This window comes from Ceratotherium simum, chromosome 27 (genome assembly GCF_057802395.1).
Source record: "Ceratotherium simum simum isolate JZ-2026a chromosome 27, ASM5780239v1, whole genome shotgun sequence".
Lineage (NCBI taxonomy): Eukaryota > Metazoa > Chordata > Mammalia > Perissodactyla > Rhinocerotidae > Ceratotherium > Ceratotherium simum.
The window spans coordinates 3,880,552-3,904,169 of NC_141926.1; the positions used below are offsets into that span (position 1 = coordinate 3,880,552).

The following is a 23,618-nucleotide window of genomic DNA, read 5'->3' on the forward strand; positions in this document are numbered from 1 at the left end:
GGTCAAATTCCCAAACCATTTAAAAACTGAGAGGACCAATATCTGTGAAATGCTTCTGATTTTCGAAACCATAGTAACTATACACCATTGAAGGGAATGGGTACGTATGCAGTCTTACTTGGCATCTCTACCTGCAGTGCATCCTCACACTGAAGGACGTCACATAAGACAAGGATTAACACGTGATCCAAGCTCTTTTTCTCTTGTCACAAAAACAACTCAAACCCAATATGCTATATATCTGCGACAGGCCTGAATTCTCCCCTGTCTGCCTTTAAACTTTGGGGATATACAAGCTATAAAAATATTTTAAAAAGTCAATGTATTCAGAAAGGAAAGACTAGCTGTGTTTAAAGAAATAGTATTAAACATAAGAGGAAGACAAAGATATTACCATTTAAAATGCTTTAAACTTGCTATGTTGTTTGTAACTTGGGTAAAACGTATTTAAATCCTTAAACATAAAGAATTCAGTTTATAAAAAAAACCAAAGTCGCTGCAGTAAACTTGTAATTACCCCTGAGCTGATCACCACCCATTCAGCTTCTTCAGGATCAGACTGTCGGGATCCACTTGCCCCCACTCCAGATGCCACGCCTCTGCCCCTCAAGGAAGCAGCCGGTTGGGGAAGCTGAGGGGAGAGCCTGCGACCCGGCATGACCCCGCCCCGGCACCCAGGGCTGTGGGCTGAGGGGGCAGTCATGCAGATCCAGGCTCCAGGCCTTGTCCTCATCTCTCCAACAGTCTAGAGTGAGCAAGGAAACTTCCATTCTGCTGCCTTCAGACGGAACAGTGTACTTGGGAATTGTTTTTCTCTCTCTCTTAAAAAAAACAAACACTAAAGCAGCTAACTAAAGCCCAATCGAACACAATCTTTCCGAAAGGAAATCAGACAGTATTATAAAAAAGCCTTACAAGATTTATTTCAGGTTGTTTTTTTGTTTGTTTGTTTGTTTTGGTGAGGAAGATGGTCCCTGAGCTAACACCTGTGCCCATCTTCCTCTGTTTTGTATATAGGATGTCACCACAGCATGGCTTGATGAGCGGTGCATAGGTCCACATCCAGGATCCAAACCTGTGAATTCCGGGCCGCAGAAGTGGAGCACACGAACTTAACCACTATGCCACCAGGCCAGCCCCTCAGGTTGTTTTTTAATGATTGTGAAAAAAGAGAAACCTAAATGTTCAATCTCAGAGGAACGGCTGAGTAAATTTGTATATCTATACTGTAGAATATTCAATGCTTATTTAAAATAATGTTCACAAAGAGCTGTCCACGTCATGGGGAAGTGCCTAGCTACCAAAGGCAAGGCCTTGTCCCTCGCTGTGCCCGGCACTGCACTGGACACTCGGCCGCATCAGGGCACAGACCGGTCGGAGGAAGACGGACACAGGTAGGCACAGAAGGCCATCTTGTAACAGCTGTGTCAGAAGGTGATCAGTGCCACAGAAGGAGAACAGACATCAGAGGAAGGGACTGGGAGGGAGGCGGCAAAGGGGGAGGGAGCAGCTGCAATGGTAACAGGGCAAGCAGGGGGCTCTGCAGGAGGGGGACTGACGCAAAGACCTGCAGGACAGGAAGGAGTTGGCCAAGCTGCTGCAGAGGGAAGAGGAGCAAAGGGGACAGCCAGCGCCAGGCCACAGGGCAGAGGGAAGCCCAGGAGAGTGGTGGCAGAGGCAAGTGCACAGGAGGGGCTGCAGAGTGGCCTGGGGGGCTCAGGGCCAGGTAGGGCTCAGCAGGGGGCAAGGAGGGGGGCATCATTAGATTTGCATTTTAGAACAAAATTACTTGGAAATATCAGAGGACTTCCAGGTGAAGAGAGCAGAATGAAACAGAATTCCCCACCTCAATTCCTATAAGAAGCAAAAAACACTTAAAATTTTTTTAAAAACCAGCAAAAACAAACAAAATCTGTGCAACAGGAGCCAAACCAGGAATTGTGCAAAACTGGCCACCAAGGAAAGACATGAGCGTCGGGAAGAGCGGGGCGCAGCCTCAGGCCCTGACCGCCCACCTGGAACCTCACCGTGGCGGGGCGGCGACCTCTTATGGCGAGTCCAGTGGCTGGATCAGTTGACCCGGCTCCCTAAAATCCTCTAGCAGGAGGGAAGAGAGCCGCTGGGCATTCTGTTACCGCTCCTGACTACGCGGTCAGCGGAAGCAAAGGCAGGGTTGAACGTCTTCAGTGGAAGTGAGCTCCGGGCTCCAGGGTAAGAGGGGGAATGAGCCAAGGCCCCGGGCCCCCAAAAGAGGCTGCCTGTGCCTCAGCGGAGCTGCTCCCACCTCCCTCTACTCCCCGCTTCCTTCAGGTCACAGACACAAAACACCCAGGCTTATACTGTACCTCCAAGGGTAACCAAGTCTCAGGGACAGTGGGAGGGCAGTCAAGGAGCCACCCACATACCAAAGACAGCTGTGTAGGCACAGCCACCCCAGCACGAGCAGGCAAAAAGATACAGACTGCACTGCCACCATGCCACCTATATCCTCAGGACAGCTCCCTCTGCCGCTCTCACCTGGGGATACGAAACCACGGATTCCCGCTCAGATCAGCAACCGGCCAACATGGGAATCTGTGATTACCAACAACGTCCAGCTTTTCTTTAACAGCAACAATACTTACTGACACTGACATCAAAAAGGTAAATTCCCAAGAAACCTTGATTAGAGGAGTCAAAATGACTCGCAATCTTGGTGTCACTTGGGAATAATTTGAACAATTCTACAGCTCGTCTTCCTGAGCACCAACATATTATAAATGTGTGATACACCTAAAATTGAACCTGCAAGCTCACGGAGATGGAATTATAAACATCCAAAGCACTGATGGTGTGTGAGTACCAGGTCACTGACTGTACTCAGAAGGCAGAATAAGCTCAAGCTCTCACTTGTTGTCCATCTTGATAGCTGTCTATGCTTAACGTCTGTGTAGCCATCATGGTTGAGTCTTACTATAAAACATCAAATCATCTTGAGTCAAAAGCAAACAGTTTCTGGAAAACAAAAGCAGAAAAGTGTCAGTTAATAATTGTAGAGCACTTTTTTGTCCCCCTTATTCCACAGCATCCATATAATTTTTTTAAATACGTATTTTTACATGAAGAGAAAAAACCATCCTTAAGCCTGGGTCACAAGCCAAATCCTCCTCAGCATCACCCCACTTACCTGGTGCTCACGTATCTGTACTTGGACCAGGCCCCGACTTGTTATCACATTTCTCAGCCATCAGGGTTTATTCATTCACTCACCCAACAAATATCTAGCAAATGTCCACACATGCAGGACACTGTTCTGGACCCTGGGGAGCTGCCGTGAACAAACAGGTGAGGCCCTGCTCTCCGGGGGCCGACGAGGCCAGGAGGAGGGGGACTCAGGCAGCACTCACGGAGACTTGGGCAGGGGGTCGCCCAGAGTGAGACGGGGGGGTGGGGGTGAGCGGTTCTCGGGCTGTGTGAGGGGGCAGGCCTCTCCGAGCAGGTGCCCTGAGCTGAGACTCACTGACTGCTAAGGATGAGGCTGGGTCTCACACAAGGAGGACAAAGGTGTGCTCAGGGAGCCCGGGCCGGGCACTCTTCTCACATCTGCATGTAATACAACGAAGGAAACAATGGCTCATGTACCTGTTGACATGCAAACAGGTAAATGATGTCAGGAGGTGATGAGAAGAGGAATGCAGAATGTCTGGGGGAGGGCCCGTGCAGGTGCCTGGTGAGACACCGGGCAGGGAAGGCGTGAGCTCCTGCGACACCTGGAGGCAGGATGAGCAGCAGTGCCGGCCTGTCTGAGGGATAGCTAGTGCGCAGAGCAGAGGTAAGGGAGCGGGAGACACGGGACCAGGTCACACAGACTCAGACTCTGGTGGGCCGAAGTGAAGACGTGGGTGTTCTTGCGGGGACAGGAGACTATGGGAAGGTCTGAGCTGAAGGGTGCCACGACTTACAGCTCAGGAGGGTCCCTCTGACTGTGTGAAGGACAGACTGTGTGACTAGGGGGACACAAGGAGGACAGGGGTGCTGCCATGGTCGGGGAGGCGGCCTTGCGGACGAGGGGAGCCTGAGCACAGGCATCTGCAGATGGCCTGGGGTGGAGCGGGAGTGGGGTCAGGGAGGGTCCAGGGTTCCCACCTGAGCAACTGGCAGAGCAGAGGCACATGTCCCAAAATGCAGCAGATGGTGAGGGGCAGGTTCTGTGGCCTGGGAGGAGAAAGCAAGAGTTGGGACATGTTAGGTTTGAGGACACCCAAGAGGAAATTCTGAACAAATGAGCCTGGGCCAGAAATACAAGCTCGGTAATCCTCAGGGTGGGGTCAGTAAGTGCACAGGGTCGAGCTGTGTCCTCCAAGACATGCCCCAGTCCTAACCCCCATCCCGGCAAGTGGGACCTTCTTTAGAAACAGGCTCTTCACGGATGTCGTTATGTTAAGGATCTCAAGATGAGATCATGCTGCATTGAGGAGACGCCCTCAATTCCATAACTGGCATCCTTACAAGAGGGGGAGAGGAAGATTGAGACACACTGAGGGGATGGCTGTGTGAGTCAGAGAAGGGACCGGAATGATGCTGCCACAAGCCAAGCACACATACAGCCCCGGAAGCTAGAAGAGCAGGAAGGACCCTCCCCTCGAGCCTTCAGAGGGAGCAGGGCCCAGCCAGCACCTTGACTGGGGGCTTCTGGTGACCAGAACCATGAGAGAATACATTTCTGCTGTTTTCACCCACCCAGTGTGTGGGACTTCTGGCAGCCGCAGGACACTAAGGCAGTATGCAAAGCCACAAGGCTGGGCGAGACCAGCCGGGAAGAGAGAGGAGGCGGCCACGCCATGTGAGAAGGCAGGAAGGTCAGAGGCCCCAGCACAGAATGAGGAGCAGCAGCCAGCAGGACAAGACTGGAACCCAGTGGGGCCACTGACGTGGGTGGAGGAGGTGGACCGAGGAGGGGGTGTCAGCCATGTTAGTGCAGCTGAGTGTGGCCTTGGGGACCCACAGCGGTGTCCGTGCAGTGGGGAGAGGAAAACCTGATCAGAGTGGGGCGGGAGTGGAGCATGGGACTCGGCAATCCCCCTGCTGGGACGTGAACTCACGTGGAGCCATCACCAAAGCTGCCCTCTCTGCACTCTGGCACCCCCAGTCTTGAGACAGAGGCCCCATCTGCAAACCTGTCGCTGAGCATCTCCTAAAGGTCTTTGCCTTCACCAAAACCTGGCCCTCCTCGAGTGTCCTAAGCCCCCCAGCGCACTGACTCCAACCCAGCACCATGGGCCACACCTTGACCACGGCAGGAGTGCAGTGAGCCTCTGGTCTTACCTCCCCTCCATTCTCCACCTTCCCAAAGTACAAAGCTGGTCAAAACCGGCCCTGCAGATCAAGTCCAGGTGGCCCCTGCCCGACCCTGCCCTCCGGCAGCTGCATCCCCACTCCACGTTGTGTCCACAGTCAAAGGGATGGCCGTCTGTAGTTCCTCAAGCAGCCCGGCAGCTCTGCCCGAGCACTCTGGCCTTCTCTGTGCATGGCCAGCTCGTGAACACACACCATCACCCACACCACCTCCCCAGAGTCTTCCCAGTGGCTCAGCCACACGCGGGGCGTACGTCTCCCCCGGGCCCCCACATACACCCTATACTCAGCCCTGCAGTATCTCAACGGTTCATGTCCACTACACGCTCCTTAAGGGCCAAGGGCCCTGTCCTGCTGTGTCCCCACAGCCAGCACAGTTGATGTAAAGACAAACGTCTAAAGATAAATGACAGACAGACAACGTGTGATCCTGAGTCAGGTCCTGGACCCCCAAAATGTTATCTCCTTTTTACTATAAAGCTCTTTAGTGAGACAACAGGCAAAATTTAAATAAAGTCAGAGTAGATAACAGTATTATATGAATGTTCCTTTCCTGATTTTAATCACTGTGCTGTGGTTAAGACAGTATCCTTGTTTTGAAATGCATACTGAAGAATTTAGCCGCAGAGGGGTATCCTGTCTACAACTTACTCTCTCGAGTGTGCTGGTGTGTGTGTGTGTAGGAGCATACATGTACATGTACACACACACACACACACAACAGGGCATGGGGCTGAAAGAGAGACGGACGGAGAGAGTGAGCATGATAAAAAAAAAGTCTGGTAAAATGTTTACATTTGGGGCAGGTATATGGGAAGTCTCTGTACAACTTTTTGCAACTTTTCTGTAAGCCTGAAATTCAATGCAAAAATTTTTTTAAAGTTTAAAATTTTTAGAATTATAAAAAAGGTGAGAGAACTATTCTCGGTTAAAAGAGAGTAAAGAAACAACCACCACAAGCAGCACGTGATCCTGGATTGAAAAACGACAGCTGTAAGAGAGGCCTGAGGAGCTCAGGGAGCTGTGACTGTGAGGGAGGCGCGCCAACACTGGAGACGGGTGTCCCCGACAGTGATAACATGCACGTTTATGGGAAGCATCTTCGTGTGGAGGAGCACAGGCTGCCACGTTTAGGGGTGTGGTTATGACGTCCACAACTTGCTTTAAACGGTCAAGAGCACACAAAGTAACCAAACTGCGGCCAGGGTCAACAGCTGTCATATCTAGGCGGCAGGGGGTCACCTTCTACTTTCAACTTTTTTGTGTTTCAAAATGCCCATAATAAATATTGGGGAAAACTCACAATTTAATTTAAAAACATATAGCTTAGATGTGCAACCATGACATACAACTATCTACTGGGGCTTTGGGGGAAAAATAAATAAATTTAAAAAAACAAAAAAACATATAGCTTTGCAGTCTTTTTCTCTACCAAAACTGGTTAAAAACTTCAATATCTGATATAAATTGGTCCAACAGTTCTAAAGGAAAAATTTGAAATTTGTGTCAAAAGCTTTGAAAATATGTGCTCTCTCTGCAACGGAACATTGTACAAGGAACTGGAAAAAAGGGCAACTCTATACGACTAACACGCACTGTTGAGGGAAAAGGGGACAGAGTGCAAGGTGACCAACGTCTCTACGGGACCCAAAGGAGCCGCGGAGAAATTGCCAGCAGATGGCGCCGTCCGCTCGAGAGGCTGAAAGCCGGGTAGAGAAGCTCCAGCACAGGGAAGAGCCATCTGCAGTTTCGTCACTCATAAGCCGCGGAGTCCCTTCCACATTCCGCTCTCCAGCAAAATGATCCGGCACCTTTGGGTAGTAACCGCGACTGGCACCCGCAAGCAGGCAGGCAAACTGCTCCCAGCAGCATTCTCAGGGGTCATCCCAGCGCGACTCCTGGGGCTCAGGTGTTCCGCTCCTGTCAAGGCCTCTGTCAGTCTGCTCAGGTACAGAATCCAAGTGACTAAGTAAAATCCAGCATGAACTGGGAAATAACTAAAAGCATCCAAGCCAAGGATGAACAGTCAGCAGGCTCATCTTTGTTTATCAAAAACTGTTTTATTAGGTGTTATGTAAAAACCAAAGGCTAACTTGAGATTTAGAAACAATCAATAAATCCCTATTTCTTCCGCCCATTACACAAAAAATAAGTTTCTATTATGTTCCAACTCAAATAGCAGTGTCTTAACTTCTTAACATCACATGGGGCTCTAAAATCCAAGACGAAGAACTGCCAACCCAATGGACTTAGAATACTGGGGTGTCTAAGGATTAGGCAGAGTTTTTGTCCATTTTGTTTCTACAAGTTTCATCCAATAAAAAAAGGACACACCATTTATTGAAGTTATCACCTTGGTACCCTCTCAAGAGTTCCAGCCTCACTCATACAAATGAAGAAAACACAACTTTTCCAACCTTCATGTACAGAAATACTAAGACTCACTAGTAGTTAAAGAAATACAAAATTTTTAATATATTTTTTCATCTAGCAATTATTAAATTTAAAGCAACAGTACTACACTTTGCTAGCAGAGATGAAGTACAACCTGGAACTCTGAAGGAATCCTAGGACTCATAACCCGGTAACTGGTTTGGAAAGCAATCTGACCATATGTACAGTTAGCCCATAAAAAAAAGTACATTCAAAATCAACCTAAGAACATAACATTAGTGTTGTGACCTTAATAGCAGAAAAAATATGAAATATAGGTCAAATCTAATAGGCTGGCATTTTAATATTTTAAAGCATTCTCGTCCAGACTGACTGAAGAATAAGGAAGTTCTTCAGAAAAGAACTGGCTATAAACCGAGTGGTGAATCCCATCTGCTCAGCTCAGATGGATGAATCTGGGAAGGTTCCTGCAGGCTAGGAAATCCGTAGAAGCTGGAAAAGAAGGTGCAGTGTGCAGAGGAAGGGTCAGAGGGCAGAGGAAGGCCCCGCTGTTGGTGGCACCTCACCTCCTCTCCTCTCAGCCACAACTCTCCAGATGGGAACCCCTACCTGTCTGAGACGATTTAATTGTTGCTTTAGTGGTATCTCTAAGCCCTGAGGAAGGTTTAAATTTTCATATTTTTGTATCTACCTTCAGAATAATCTATGTATTTGACATTTAAGGCATTTGTAGTATTTAAGAAAATTTGGCAAATTAATCTTAGCTTTTACCCTTGATTCCAGTTTAAAATGCATAATTGAGTTACTGATTCTAGACATGATTTCTTTTTTAGTGAAAAGGTGTAAGATTTTTATGAAGACTGTAAACATTTCTTCGTTTATTCAAGTTGACTGATTGCCAGGCACTGCTCTAGGTACTGGCAATACAGCAGTAAACAAAACCAAGTTCCTGATCCCACGAAGCTCACTTCCTGGTAGACGGGTTTGGAAAGTCTGAGAACTTGAGATTCACTATACAGCGCTCCCCCTTTATCCATGGTTTTGCTTTCTGTGGTTTCAGTTACACATGGTCAACTGCAGTCTGAAAATATTAAATGGAAAATTCCAAACACAAACAATTCATAAGTTTTAAATTGCACGCCTTCTGAGTAGTGTGATGAAATCTCGGGCCGTCCCGCTCTGTCCTGCCCGGGACGTGAATCATCCCTTTGCCTAGTGGATCCACGTTGTATACACTACCCGCTACCCGCCCATTAGTCCCTTAGCAGCCATCTAGGTCATCAGATCAACTGTTGTGGTATCACAGTGCTTGTGTTCAGGTAAACCTTATTTTACTTAATAATGGCCCCAAAGCACAAGAGTAGTGACACTGGAAATTTGGTTTTGCCAAAGAGAAGCTGTAAAGTGCTCCCTTTAAGTAAAAAGGTGGAAATTCTCAACTTAATAAGGAAAGAAAAAAATCATATGCTGAGGTTTCTAAGATGTACGGTAACTTTTATTAGAGTATATTGTTATAATTGTTCTATTTTTTATTAGTTATTGTTGCTAATCTCTTCCTGTGCCTAATTTATAAATTAAACTTTATCATAGGTGTGTACATACAGGAGAAAACATAGTATATATAGAGCTCCATACTATCCACACTTCAGGCATCCACCGGGGGTCTTGGAACGTATCCCCCACGGATAAGGGGGGACTACTATATGTATAATTTTAAATGATTAGATCTACTTGAGAAGGTTTTACTTGCTTGGTCAAACATTTAAGGTGCTTAAAAAGAAAATTAAATCGACTAAACTTAAAACTATGGTTTAAAATGTGTAACAGAATTTAAGTTGTAAATGGGACTGATCATTAAAAATGGTATATTTAGTCTAATCATCTTGAGTCGATCAAAGGCTATCTTAAAGGTGAAGGTTAAAATTTACTAAATTTAAAGAGAATAATAAAATTTATAAATTCTACATAAAAGTGTAGAGAAAAAAAACAGGCCCATAACTTTGAGCTTTAATGAATGTTGATCTAAAAATAACCTCAAATCATCTTTTCTGTGCTCAAAGGCCTCATTTCAAAGGGCATTAAAAACTCATGGCAAGAAAAGCTAGATGCTGACGATGATTTTTATCCACTTAATAAAAAATGGAAACAGACCTACACGTCATCCACAGGGGGATGTGAAATCAATGACACTCACCCAGCATCAACCATTAACACAATGGGTAAACCCAGGAGCTGCTCGCAGTACCTGCCGAGGGCAAAGGCAGGGGGCAGAAGCTGCTGGGCACGTGGCTGTGCCATTTGCTCAGTCCACAACATTTCCTGAAGGTCTTCTCTGTGCCAGGCTGTTCTCAATGCTGGGGCTGGCGCAGCAAATGAAACAAGGGCCCTGCTGTCGAGGAACAACTTTATAACAACGCTCAAAGCATATTTATGGACGAATTTTTGGAGAAGAGACATCTCTACAGTCCCAGGGCACCCCATCCAAGAGCGTGGGGTCTCTCCTACATCTTTTATTAAGTTTGACGGTCTTCTCTGCAGAGGTCTTCTGTATTCATGGTTGGATTAATTCCTAAACATTTTCTGGTTTTTCTTGCTACTGTCAAAAGTATCTCATTGTCATTATGCTTTCTGGTGGACTGCTGGATAAGAAATGCCTCCTGTTTGTGCAGACTAACCTTGTACCCGCCAACTGTGCTGCGCCCACGTTCAGTTCTAACGGTTATGGAGAGTCTACTGGTTTTCTCGGTACACGTCATTATCTATTAATCACGTAGATGCAATCCCAATCAAGACTCCTGTTGTTTCTGAGAAATTCAAAAAACCTGTTCTAAAATGTACATGGAAGAATAAAGTCCATGAATAGCTAAATTACACTTAAAAGATTTAAGAAATACCAAATTTCAAAATATCCTACAAGGCCACAGTAACAACAGAAAGTGGGTAATGGCACAAGAACAGATAAACATACCAAAGAACAGAAGAAATAAGACATTAGACTTGGCAGGGCTTGAAGAAAATGTGCCAAAAATGCACATAGCTTTGGAATTTTGAAGTGTTTACAAAATCTCTCTGAACTCAACCAGTTCCTGCACAAAGTGCTGTGAACCTGGGGGTGGGCGCTGCTCTCCAAGCACACGGTACGTGTGGTCAATCGTGTGCTCTCCTCTAACCATGGGCACAGTGACGCCTGGTGACCTGGGCTGGGCAGAGCAGCAGCACTCGAAGGACAAACTCTCGGGATTTGGAAGAACACCGTCTCACGGCTCTGTGTCACAGTCCTGTTCACACAGTCCACACTAATGCAGAAATGCACAGAGAATTTGTTCTCAGAGGTCCAGTCTTCCTTTTGCACTGTCACCATCACAAGGGGGCTTAGTGAGGGTAGGAAAGGGAAGGGGAAATGTGCAGGACATACCTTCTGAGTGTCTACTATATACGTCAAGATCTACATGAGGCACTTTCAAAACACATCCCCATTCTCTGACACTCCTCCCATCAAGCCATGGGGTCTTTGTCCCCGCCTCTTAAATCTGGGCTGACCTAGTGACTTACTTGGAACCACGAGAATGCATTGGAAGTGACGGTGTATGACTCCAGGGCTGGGTCATAAAGGTGAGGCAGCTTCTGCCTTGTTCTCCGGGACACTCTCTTCTGGAGCCCCACATCCCCATGTAAGAAGTCCGACTACCAGGAAGCCCCCACACCGTGAGGAAGCCGCCCCTCCATGCTGTGAGGAAGCCAGGTCACATGGAGAATCACATGGAGGTGCTCCGGTCAACAGCCCCAGCTCACATCCCAGCTGACAGCCAGCATCAACTGCCAGATTTGAGAAAGTGCCCCCAGAAGACTCCGGCCCTCAGCCATCAAGCCACCCCCAGCCTCCACATCTTCCTAGCTGAGGACCCAAACATCGTGGAGCAAAGATGGAGAGACGGGCCATTTCCACCACACCCTTTCCAAATTCCTGGCCCATAGATCCGTGAGCATATGAAATGGTTGTTTTATGCCACTAATGGTGTAATTGGATTCACACTAGTAGTAACCAGAACACTCTAGTAGGCACTTTATAACACTGTCCTCATACTGATACATACCTCATACATACTGATGAGGAAAGTGGTAGAAAGAGATTAAATACCTTTGTGAGGTCAGTCTGTCTGGCTCTGAAGCCCTGCCATTTCTTCTACACATTATCTCTAAGAATAAAATAACTGTGTTTCTAAGATAACTGTAGAACTCACAAAGAAATCAGGACAGTATTTGACAATCTGTACAACTTTGATGCCTCCAAATGTTAATTTCACCAGTTCACTCTATGAATTATGGTGTCATTCAAAACGGGAAACATTATTTAAGAGAATCGATGAAGAAGGCACTCCATCCGGTAAATGTGAAAGACTTTCGATCATGGCAAGGATATAACGCTCAAAGCTGCAGCCACGGGTAACTCTGCTCTGCAAACATAAGGGTCTAAAGAAAACAACGGCCTGATGCTTATTTGTAGAAGTGGCATCTCCTGGTAATAGTCAAGGTCTGGAAGTCGGGCATCTCCAAAATACCGAAACACAAATTATTGGAAACGAAAGGAAATCCTCCTTCATACCCGATCAACCTGTGTAAGAAATATATGACGCAGCAAACATATACTGATAGTATGTGAAGGACTCTTGACACTACCCACGAGCAAGTAAGGGTTAAAATGCTGGGCAACAAAGACCCCAATTGCAACTGTGAAGATTATTTTCCAGAATTCCACTTTGGAGAAGAGTCATCTAGCTTCGATTTAACTACTAAGTTTACAGCAACAATCACCTCACTGAAGAGGTGGTTCAGCGTCCCCATCACATCTCCATTCCCAGACCTCCCAGCAACGCCTCCGGATCCTTCTTCTACGGCCACTGTTCCCAACCCCGATCCCACCCCCAAGTCCATTCTACAAACTGCAGCCCCAATCATGGGGTTTCTTAAGGCCTGCTTCTTCCCTCTGGTTATCGATTTCCAGAATAACATGCTGGTTCCCTAGCGTTCTCCAATAGTGACCAGTGAGGCTGTGTTTAGTACATTATGATCTCAGGGGTTTGAACATTTTTTAAATAAATACAATCTTATATATATGTATGTATTTTTTGATGTTCCAAATTATCCCATCTTGGGCCAATGCCAGCCCCTTCAGTTACCTCCTAGAGCCTTTAACAAACCCTAGTAATCCTTGATGGCTTTCTTGCTTTCAGATAAAATGAGATACTCCAGGCTCATCTTGTTCATTTCCTGTGTCAAACCTGGACTTTGCCATTCATCCAAGGGGCTCTGATTCCTTACAGTGGGAAATGATATGTAAAGACCACAATCTAGGGGCTATGTGTGCTCACTGCTACTAGTTGGTCACTGTTTCCAGGTCTTTTCAATGGACAGAGATAGGAAATATTTTCTTATTAAAAATTTTTCAAAACAAGTTAACACTGATATCGCCAATTCAAATTTGCGATTAGAGGGTACTTACTTTAACTGCTTTGATTTCAAATGTGTATAGCTTTTCTCTTACTCAGAATATCTAGTTTCAAAATAACAATACAAATATTATTACTAACAATATGAGTATAGTCACGTGTCACTTAACGACGGGGATATGGTCTGAGAAATGCGTCAGACGATTCATAGTTGTGTGAACATCAGAGTGTACTTACACAAACCTAGATGGTATAGCCTACTACACACCTAAGCTATATGATACTAATCTTATAGGACCACCATCATATATGTGATCTGTGGTTGACTAAAACAGCGTTAATGTGGTGTACAACTGTACTAGAAATCTTTGAAGATTTCTTTGTACTTCCTTTGTCTTTAGGATTTATCCCACTAGGATGTACAATGCAATTTGTTTTAAAGTCACTTGAATATAATTCTTCTCTGTGTAGTTAAGCCACCAACTCAATTCCCAGTTAGGTTCTTTTGATTCATTTTGCTTTTAATTTTTAGGTACTATTTCCCCCACCCCCTATTTTGATTTAATTTTATTTTAAAACTACATAGAACATTCATGTGGTTCCATGAATCAAAGCTACAGAAGATACGTTCAGAAACCCAACTCAGAACCTGTCGCCTCCCTCCCCAATAAGGAACCCCATTATAACCAGTCTAGGGTCTAACCTTCCTTTTTTATCATAAGCAAATATTCAGATGCCTTTCTTAGATAAAAGTGCATACTCTTCTCACAGTTCTGAGCCTTACTTTTTTCATGTACTATATCCTAAAGATGCTTCCCAGCAGGTGAGCTGCGATCACCTTCATTCCCGTTTAAAGCTGCAGAGTCCTCTATGCTGTAGACTCACCATAGTTTATAACCAAACCCCTACTGTGGACATGGGCATGTTTCCAAGTCTTTAAAGGGATCTTCTGGAAACCTAGATCTGATCATGACAATCCCCTCAGGATTCCAGCTGCCTACAAGGTACAGATCATAAATCTTAACAGAGCCAATGACTGCCCAGCATGACTGGGCTCTCACCTCTCCTCCCCTCACCCTCCACACCCCACATCCTCTGTTCTCTGCACTGCAGTCATAGTGGGCCCTTCCAGATTCCTCACAGCTCCATGGTCTCCCTCTCCCAAAGCCTCTGTCCCCACCCCATCCCTGGAATGGTCTTCCTACATCCATCCCGTTGCCCACTCCCATCCACATTTCATCATATCCCCATCTTAGGAGAGCTATCCCTGACCTCTGCCCCACATCTCAGAGCAAAACCTGCCTCCCTTTACAGTCCTTACTACAGCTGTGAGTTTACAGTTATTTGGATGGGCCTTCAATTAACCTGTTGTTTTTACTACTCCCCAGCAGGTAGGAACCCTATCTGTTCTTGTTCACCATTATATTCTCAGCCACAATCACAAGGTCTGGTACACAGCAGGCACTCAATAATTTTTTCTTTAGTGGATGGTTCCCACAATTTACACAACACAGGAATTACCTGTTCCACAAAAGTATGATCTAACTCACCCATCCATGCCTCGTGCCTTTTTAAAGAGAGAACTCTGACTTCCTTCTCAATTTTATCTCAAGTTGCTGGTTGGTACAGTTTTTCTACCTCCAAGTCAATTCTAATCATTTATGTCTTCTGCATACCATCCACAGCTCTTCGAATGTATTGCCACCAAATTGTACACGGCGTGTTCTTCTTTGTAAACTCTTCATATCTGTAGTTACGTTCCTTTTGTAAATATTGTGTTCTCATTTCTTCTTAACCAGATTTGCAAAGTTTGCGGCTATTTTCTTTGTTAGTTTTATTTTCCTGGTTTCTTGATTTGAAGCTGAATTCATTTATTTTTCTCGTTCTCTAACACATGCATTTAAGGCTATACACTTTCTCCTGAGAACTGTTTTTGCTCCAACCCATGGGCGGTGGTATATAGTCCTCTGTCATTCATTTATACAGAGTCTGAAAATAGTTTTTGATCTCTTCTTTAACCCAAGAGATTATAAAGAAGGGGGTCTTACCATCTTCAGGTGGATATTTTTAGCTATCCTTTCACTCTTAGGTTCAAACTAGGTTGCATTGTAGTCTGAGAATCTGGTCAATACGATTTCCTTTTTGAAACTTGGGATTTTTCTTTGCAGCCTAGTATGTGGCCAGTTTTTGTTACATGTTCCATGTAATTGAAGAGAATCTATATTTTATGTTTGTTGGGCACAAATTTCTATAAATATCCAATATCCATATTATTTAAACCCTTTATATCAGTGGTTCTGAACTGGAGAGGATTTGGGCCCCCAGGGGACATTCAGCAATGTCTGCAAACATCTCTGGTGATCACCACGAGGAAGAATGGTAGCTACTGGCATCTAGTGTGGAGACACCAGGGACGCTGCCAAATATCACAGAGCGCACAGGATGGCTCCCTGACAAAGAAGGATCTGGCCCCAAACATCCACACGGCCGGGCTGAGAACTGCAGCTGCACATCCTCTCTTCTTTTCCGTCTACTTGGTGTGCGGTTTGCGGAGAGTCACATTCAAAGACCCCCGACATGTACAACTGTCAACTTCTCCTACTTTGATCAATCTTTATTTCATATATTTGTACGTTTTTTGTTTGTTTGTTTTTTTTTTTTTGCAGAGGAAGACTGGCTCTGGGCTAACATCCGTGCCCATCTTCCTCCACTTTATATGGGATGCCGCCACAGCATGGCTGGCCAAGCAGTGTGTCGGTGCGCGCCCGGGATCCGAACTGGCGAACGCTGTGCCGCTGCAGCGGAGTGCGTGCACTTAACCACTTGCGCCACTGGGCCGGCCTATTTGTACATTTTATTGTTAGTTTATGATTATTAACTGTACCTTTAAGAGGTATGAAGTATTCCTCTAATGCTTTTCACCTTGAGTTTCATTTTATTGCTAAACCTGCTTTCTTTTTGTTAGGACTGATAAGAGATTTCGGTCTCAACACCTTCTCGTGTTAGTTTTAGATGTGTTACTTATATACTGCATTTAGTTCGTTTTTATACTAAATCTGCAGTTTTTAATCACCTGAGAGATTTAACTCCTTTACATTGTGCTTTCTGATATATTTAGGCTTGTTCATGCCATTTTATATGAGTTGTTTGTTTTTTAATATACCAGCAGGCTTCCTTGCCGTCTTCTTTCTCTCTAACTCCCCCATGTTGAAATGATGATGTTTCCTTTGTTCCATTTCCCCTCTGGTCCTCTGGGAGGTACAGACCCCTTCTTCAGTCTTCTCCTGGTTATTCTCAGATGATCTAAAATCAGCACTGACATCTATAGCCCAGTCTACTTCTGCGACAATCCCCGTTCCGTCCATGACATGTACACTTATGCCCTCTATACTTCCACACTTGAATTTGCGCTCTTTAGTGGCAGCAACTGTGACTTATTCATCTTTATAGGCTCAGTGCTGGTAGCGAGTACACGACAATCTGGGACAGCAAACACATCTAGGGCCATTTTAGAGCATTTTTTTCAAATCCTTAAAATGAATTCCAGGCATTTAAAGGTTAAACTTTGTTCTCTGTGGGGTTCACTTAGCTGTAATTCTTCATTCCCAATTAATGCCATATACCTGTATAATACCATATATACACACACACACACATTTACTACCCTACGTGTTCATCAACACAGTACTATGGTGCCTCCTTTTAATGGGGGACCATATCAAACTTGGCATAGCATCTTACAGTCAATACTTTTGAACATCTGATTATTTTGATTAGCCTAGACAAGAATTCAGATAATTTTAATGATACCCTATCAGGAATATAGCTAAAAAGTGAAAACATTTAAATGTTTTGTTGCCACTATAATCGTGACTTTCAATATTATTTATTATATAAGAAAACTACATTAGAAAAACATTCTTTTGGGCTGGCCCCGTGGCGCAGGCAGTTAAGTGCTCACGCTCCGCTGCAGCAGCCCAGGGTTTGCTGGTTCGGATCCTGGGCACACACAGACACACTGCTTGGCAAGCCATGCTGTGGCGGTGTCCCATGTAAAGTGGAGGAAGATGGGCTCGGATGTTAGCCCAGGGCCAGTCTTGCTCAGCAAAAAAAAAAAAAAAAAAAAAAAAAAAGAGGAGGATTGGCAGATGTTAGCACAGGGCTGATCTCCTCACAAAAAAAAAAACAAAAAGAAAAAGAAAAAACATTCTTTTAAGCTTTGAAGGCAGAGACACTGGGAAGATTCCACAATACGTATTCCACTCCACGCAAACAAATTCAATAACTGAATTCTCCACTTGGAACATAATTCACATAGAATAATTCTTTTAAAACAAGGAAAAATAACATACATAAAAATGGAGATATCTTTAAAGTTTAAAATAGTTATAGGCTATATTCTTAGGACATACTTGACTGACATTAAAGTTGAAACAGAAAAACAAACATCTAAATAAACAATAGGTAAAGTACATTCTTAGGCAAGTTAACTAAACATTGTCCTGACAAGTCAAAAGGTCCACGAGAAAACAACTGTCACAGATGTATGAGGATTATTGTCTCCTTTTTTTATTCCTTTTACAGAAGAAATGCTGAAAGAGATGTGAAGACCAAAAAAAAAAAGGGTGGGAGGGATTCTAGAAAGAAAAAAGAAGCCCCGATAAGCCAAAGACCAGTGAGGGCAGCCCTTCCCCAGCCCTACTGGAGCCCTGCCCCTCTCCTCAGCCCATCCTGCGGGCACTGACCAGCTCAGCCCGGGGCCTGCTCACCATCAGCCCATTCACAGGGGGCTCCTGAACCCTGCCGAGGCAGGAAGCACAGCCCACAGGAGAGGTCCCTGTTGAAGGAGCCCTCCTTGCTTTCCTGGTGGCATCTGGGGTCTCAGCACAACTGCTTCTGGGCGAGGCAGTGACACCCAGAGGAAAGAATTCAACCCCATGTACTGACTTCATCAGCAAAGCAGGGTTTCCCAGCGCTCAGATGCCAACAAAAGAGAAAAACAATAGTGCCAAGGGGTGATGGCGACTAGTCACTAAAGCAGAGATTTCTAGATTCAGCTTTTAGTCTTTATTCACGTTTTCCTTTATGATTCTAATTACGATTTAAGAGCCATTTGCACAGGCTCTATTTTTACAGAGATGACATCACACACCAGTCACGGCAAGTCCATACAGTCCACCGAGGGCAACGTCCTACCTTTCCCCTTTACTAGTCATATTTCCCCAACAGAGTTCTGCTATCTGATTCTATTTAGATCCAGACAGACTCTGATTTCTTTCAGTTGAGAACTGAGTGGGGTCAGCAAACTTTCTCTGTAAAGGGCCAGATATAAATATTTCAGTCTTTGCAGGCCACAACCTGTCTCTATCCCATATTCTTCTTTTTCTTTTTCCATGATCCTTTAAAATGCAGAATGTAAGGCTCTAGGCCACAGTGGGAGGTGGCCCATTGACACGTAGTTTGCCAACCGCTGGCCTAAAGTATACCTGTCCAGAGACATGTCATACTTTAACAATAGAAACTATATACTTCTTTTAACCCATCTAAAATTTGCTAACATCAAGTCTTTTGCATTTTTTTAATTTATTTTATTGAGGTCATATTGGCTTATAACACTGTACAAATTTCAGGTGTACATTATTATATATCAGTTTCTGTATAGGCTGCATCATGTTCCTCACCAATAGTCTAACTTTTACCCATCACCATACATATGTGTGCCCTTTTATCCCTTTCACCCTCCCCCACCCCCTCCTCCTGTGGTAACCACTAATCTGTTCTCCTTATCCATGTGTTTATCTTCCACATACGAGTGAAATCATATGGCATTTGTCTTTCTCTGAATTATTTCACTTAGCATAATACCCTCAAGGTCCATCCATGTTGTCGCAAATGGCACAATTTTGTCCTTTTTGTGGCTGAGTAGTATTCCATTGTATACATATACCACATCTTCTTTATCCATTCACCCACTGATGGGCACTTGGGTTGCTTCCACATCTTGGCAATTGTGTATAACACTGTGATGAATATAGAGGTGCATAAAGCTCTTTAAATTGTTGATTTCATGTTCTCTGGATAAATACCTAGTAGTGGGATAGCTGGATCACATGGTTTTTCTGTTTTTAATTTTTTGGGAAATCCCCATACTGTTTTTCCAAGTGGCTGCACCAGTTTGCATTCCCACCAGCAGTGTGTGAGGGTTCCCATTTCTCCACATCCCCTCCAACACTTGTTATTGTATTTTTCATTTACCCTACAAATATGCCTGCTGCCATCCCAGCAAAGGGTTTACCTTCCCAACAGGTCAACTTCCCAGCTGCTCTCATAGCTGCTTTACCTAATGAACACGATCAATTCTAACAGGAAGATGCAGGAAATTCTAGGGTGATTTCAGTTTTAGTGTCTATATGAGGGACAGTTATGAAGCCAGAAAAGGAATGGAAATAACAGCAAGTCAAGAGACATTTGCAGACTCTACCTCTAGTTGTTTTTTTGGTTACTAATCTTTCCCAAAAACATTTAATTGATGAACCTTTTCCAAACTAAACCTCTTTATTAATAAAGCTAAGAAAGCTGTAAAGAAATCCAAGAAAACTGTCAAAATTCTATATTCAGGGGGCCAGCCTGGTGGTGTAGTGGTTAAGTTCGCGTGCTCTGCTTCAGTGGCCTGGGGTTGGCTGGTTCGGATCCTGGGCATGGACCTACTCACCGCTCATCAAGCCATGCTGAGGTGGCATCCCATATAGAAGAGCTATAACTCTACAACTATGATACACAACTATGTGCTGGGGCTTTGGGGAGAAAAAAGAAAAAAAGGAAGATTGGCAATAGATGTTAGTGCAGGGCCAATCTGCCTCTAAAAAAAAAAAAAAAGGAATAAGAATGTATCTTAAAAAAAATTCTATATTCAAAAAAAGGAGATCTTTTCCAAGATACCTTTCAGGAACTAACTGCATGTCACCACAGTTGAGTGACCTCTCATTTTGTGTGGGGGACATTTCAGGTGACGACCACTCAGAACCACAAGCCCTCTGCCCGCCGGCTTCCATCCCAGCTTCACAGCCCCCACCCCAGGGAGGGGTTCAGTCAATAACTCATTCTGAGGACAACATGCGTCAAGATATCACTTTATTTTTCAAACAGGGTTTGGAGAGGTACCACTTGAAGTTTAATATTCAAATAAAATCACAGATATTAAATCCTGTTAAAACAAAATCTGTCCAAAAAAAGTATTTCTAAGCCAAAGGTCCACACATGTCCACTAAAGACACAGTAAAGCTCTAATAACAAAGGTATTTTAATGGTTTTAGAATCTGTCTCACCTGGATGGTCTATTACAGCTGGTAGAATTTAAATTCACATCACAGCTTTGTTTTTAAGACCGTGACTATCATTGGCGTCATTAAAAACTGACACTCAAAACTTGAAGTATTTGTTATTAAGGGTCAATGAATATGTTTTATGAAAAATAGGAACCCCAACCCTTGGAGGCGAGGGCGCTTTCACGTGGACGATCTTGCTCCCTAGGGCACTGCTGAGTGCTGGGGGACAGAGCACCACAGAAAGGGGCTCAGCCACGCTACCCTTCCTGCCCACGGCCCATCATCTGACTAACACTAAGCTTGGTAGCCAGAGAATGATAAAATAAACACAGGAAATATCAAAACCCAAACGCCCAAAAGACACTGCAACGTCAGGCAAGGCCTTAAAATAATACAGAAAAAAATAGGGTCACAGAATTGTGTGAGGAGATCTTAGATAAATTTTTAAAATGAGAAACGTGTGGATTATGTAAACACATGAACACACGTATAATAACCCTGACTAAAAATGCAACACAAAATAGCTTAACTAATATGTAAAAATGTATGCATATCCAATTAAACTTGGGTTCCACACAATACATTTCAGGAAATGCTGTTCTACATCAGTAGTTCTCAACCAGGGGTTATTTTTGTCCCCTAGGGAACATGTGGCAATATCTGAAGACATTTTTGGTTGTCACAACTGGGGGTGGGGGTCCCACTGGCACCTAGTAGGTAGGGACCAGGAATGCTGCTAAAATCCTATGATGCACAGGACAGCCTCCACAACACGGAAGCATCCGGCCCCAGTGTCAACAGTGATGTGGGTGAGAACCTGCGCCCCAGGATCACAGAGGTACCTGCTGCAATAAATTCTGCTGAAACAAATGTTTGTTTTACAAAAAGTATGCATAAACACATAACTGAATTTAGAAGAATGCAAAGCTAAATTCTTAATTTTTTTAATGCCAAAAAATACAAACCTTGATAAAAAGTCTCAGACAACATATAACAACATATATTCAGAGATTCTCAAGCCCTCGTGAAGGCATTATTTTTGCAAAAGTCAGATCAGACTGTTCGGGAAACTGTAATCACAGTCCCTACCAATCCTCAGTCCCTTCTGAGTGACCCAACCCCACTGGAGAGCCTGCTGAAAGGGGGCAGTTGTGCAGATGGCAGGAGCCCACCCCTCCCTGGGGACAGCTCGAGGGACCAGGCAGCCCCTAACCAGCGCCTGGGAGGTGGGGTGGTGGGCAAAGAGCTCCATCACTCTGTCTGGGGTATGCTTGGGAAAGAGGCAGAGGATGAGGCGGGCAGAGGCGGGCCCAAGCTGTGGAGAGGAGAGACATGCCATCGAGAGTGTGCGGAACCAGCAGACGTGGAGAGCAGCAGTCTAACGGGAGCGGGAAGGCCAAGACTCCGGTGGGCAGCCAGATCCCACCAGAGCCCAACGGCACTTCCCTCAGCCCCAAGGCCCAGCACTGTGGGGGTCACTGGGATCCCACTAGATCCCTATTTTCCTTATTCCTGTGTGACCTTAAACCCCTGAACTTGAAGTCAGCCTGCTCCCCGCCATCCTGAGACCTGACTAAAACAGCCAATCGTCCCATAAGCGGCAGTCACACACGGCAGACAAGAGCGGCATTTCCAACAAGCGAGCCCGCAGCTGGACCTGCACAGGCTCTACTCGGCCAGAGGCTGCACCAAATAATGCACGCCTTCTGGGTGATGGGGTCACCCTGAGCAGAAATCATCTCCCCCAGATGGGAGCACCATCCATGCACGCTGAGCAGCTTACCCTAAGGGGAGGAAGGCAGGGCTGGTGGCTGGATGACCTTCAGGATGACCATATCCTATCATTTAAAGAAAGACCCAAGACAATAAAATGAATCCAGAAATTTTACTAACTCACAGACCTTCAGTCTCCCAACCTGGTAGATCAGTAGTTTTCAAGATTTTGAAACTGTAGAACCTTTTCCCCAAGGAATCCCAGATAGAATTAAGAAGCTGCTCTGTCCCCTCCCAGGTCCCCCAAAACTCGTTCCGAGCGGAGTTTGGAACAACCTTGTCAGACAGTATGTTTGCTGTGACAGCACGAGGCTGTCTGTGAGCCAACTTCCCAGGAACAGTGACTAGACTGGTGGGGGCGGACACATCCAAACAGGGGTGGCTGGCGGCTGAGGGCGGCAGGAGGCGGATACTCTGCACACTCCCTGGTGGGCAGGACAACGGGGCAGGTGTGGGCTCATCTGATGGCCTTTGCAGCCAGGCCTTTCCACCAAATGACCATGCCCCTCGGCCCTTGAATGTTTATTCTAAATGTTTCCAGACTGAATGTTTTCTATACTGGAGCTCCACTTCCCATGGTTCTTGGTCTGTACAAGACAGACGTAACCTATCACAGCAAAGCCCTCACGCCTGGTGTAGGACAGCACTCCCTCCCCCACCCCCAGGAACCCCACCGCTAGCTTTGAGCTCCTCATCACCTCTGCCATCAGTACCATCATTTGAGGATGCAAAAGACGGCACCTACACATTCCTACTAATGGACTTGCTGAGAGTAAACCGACTTCTACTGCAGAGGCTCTTAACTTGGTCTCTGTGAACCTGAATGAGGAAAAATACCGCATCTTTATTGGCAAAAACCTCTGGCTGAAATTTAGCGCTCATTCGATTATGAAAGTAGACATTCAATTCTGGAGTAGACCTGACTTTTTCACCAACAGAAACCACAGAGATTTTCACAGAGCGTTCAAGTTGCTACAGAAATCTCAAATTGTAAGACCTACTCATCACCACCCCAAAAGAAATTACTAGAGCTGGTGCTCGATATGTTACTAAGTGAGCTCATAACAGAAAGGTAAGGAACTTTACCACCAGTTTGGTTCAATATTCTGATAACCGTATTTCAATACATTGGGTTCTCTTCCTGATCCTACTTGATCTAAACCTTTTGAAGAGGCGGCCAGGTGGAGCACAGGAAGGGTCCCCTGGGGCGTCAGTCAAGCAGTTTCAGGTTTTCTTCTAAACAGTTTCAAATAGAACAATTTGCAACAAAAATGAAAGTTGTAGCTGGAATGTTACTATTCACAGGCAGCACCTTTCCGTTTCTACTATTCATATGCAGTGCTTT

At 45.1% G+C, this 23,618-nt stretch overlaps 1 protein-coding gene across 3 annotated transcripts in view; it reads right to left on the reverse strand.

Annotated features, from left to right (window-relative positions):
• The window catches only part of PKNOX1 (PBX/knotted 1 homeobox 1), a 57,089-nt gene that overhangs the window by 31,602 nt on the left and 1,869 nt on the right, over window positions 1-23,618 (reverse strand). For all 3 annotated transcript variants that reach the window (XM_087418038.1, XM_087418037.1, XM_087418036.1), the window contains exons 2-3: window positions 4,126-4,194; window positions 2,890-2,994 (exon numbers count right to left, since the gene is read on the reverse strand). In XM_087418038.1, the coding sequence (XP_087274164.1) occupies window positions 2,890-2,940 (51 nt within the window). In that variant the 5' untranslated portion in view covers window positions 2,941-2,994; window positions 4,126-4,194. The remainder of the gene's footprint in view (window positions 1-2,889; window positions 2,995-4,125; window positions 4,195-23,618) is intronic.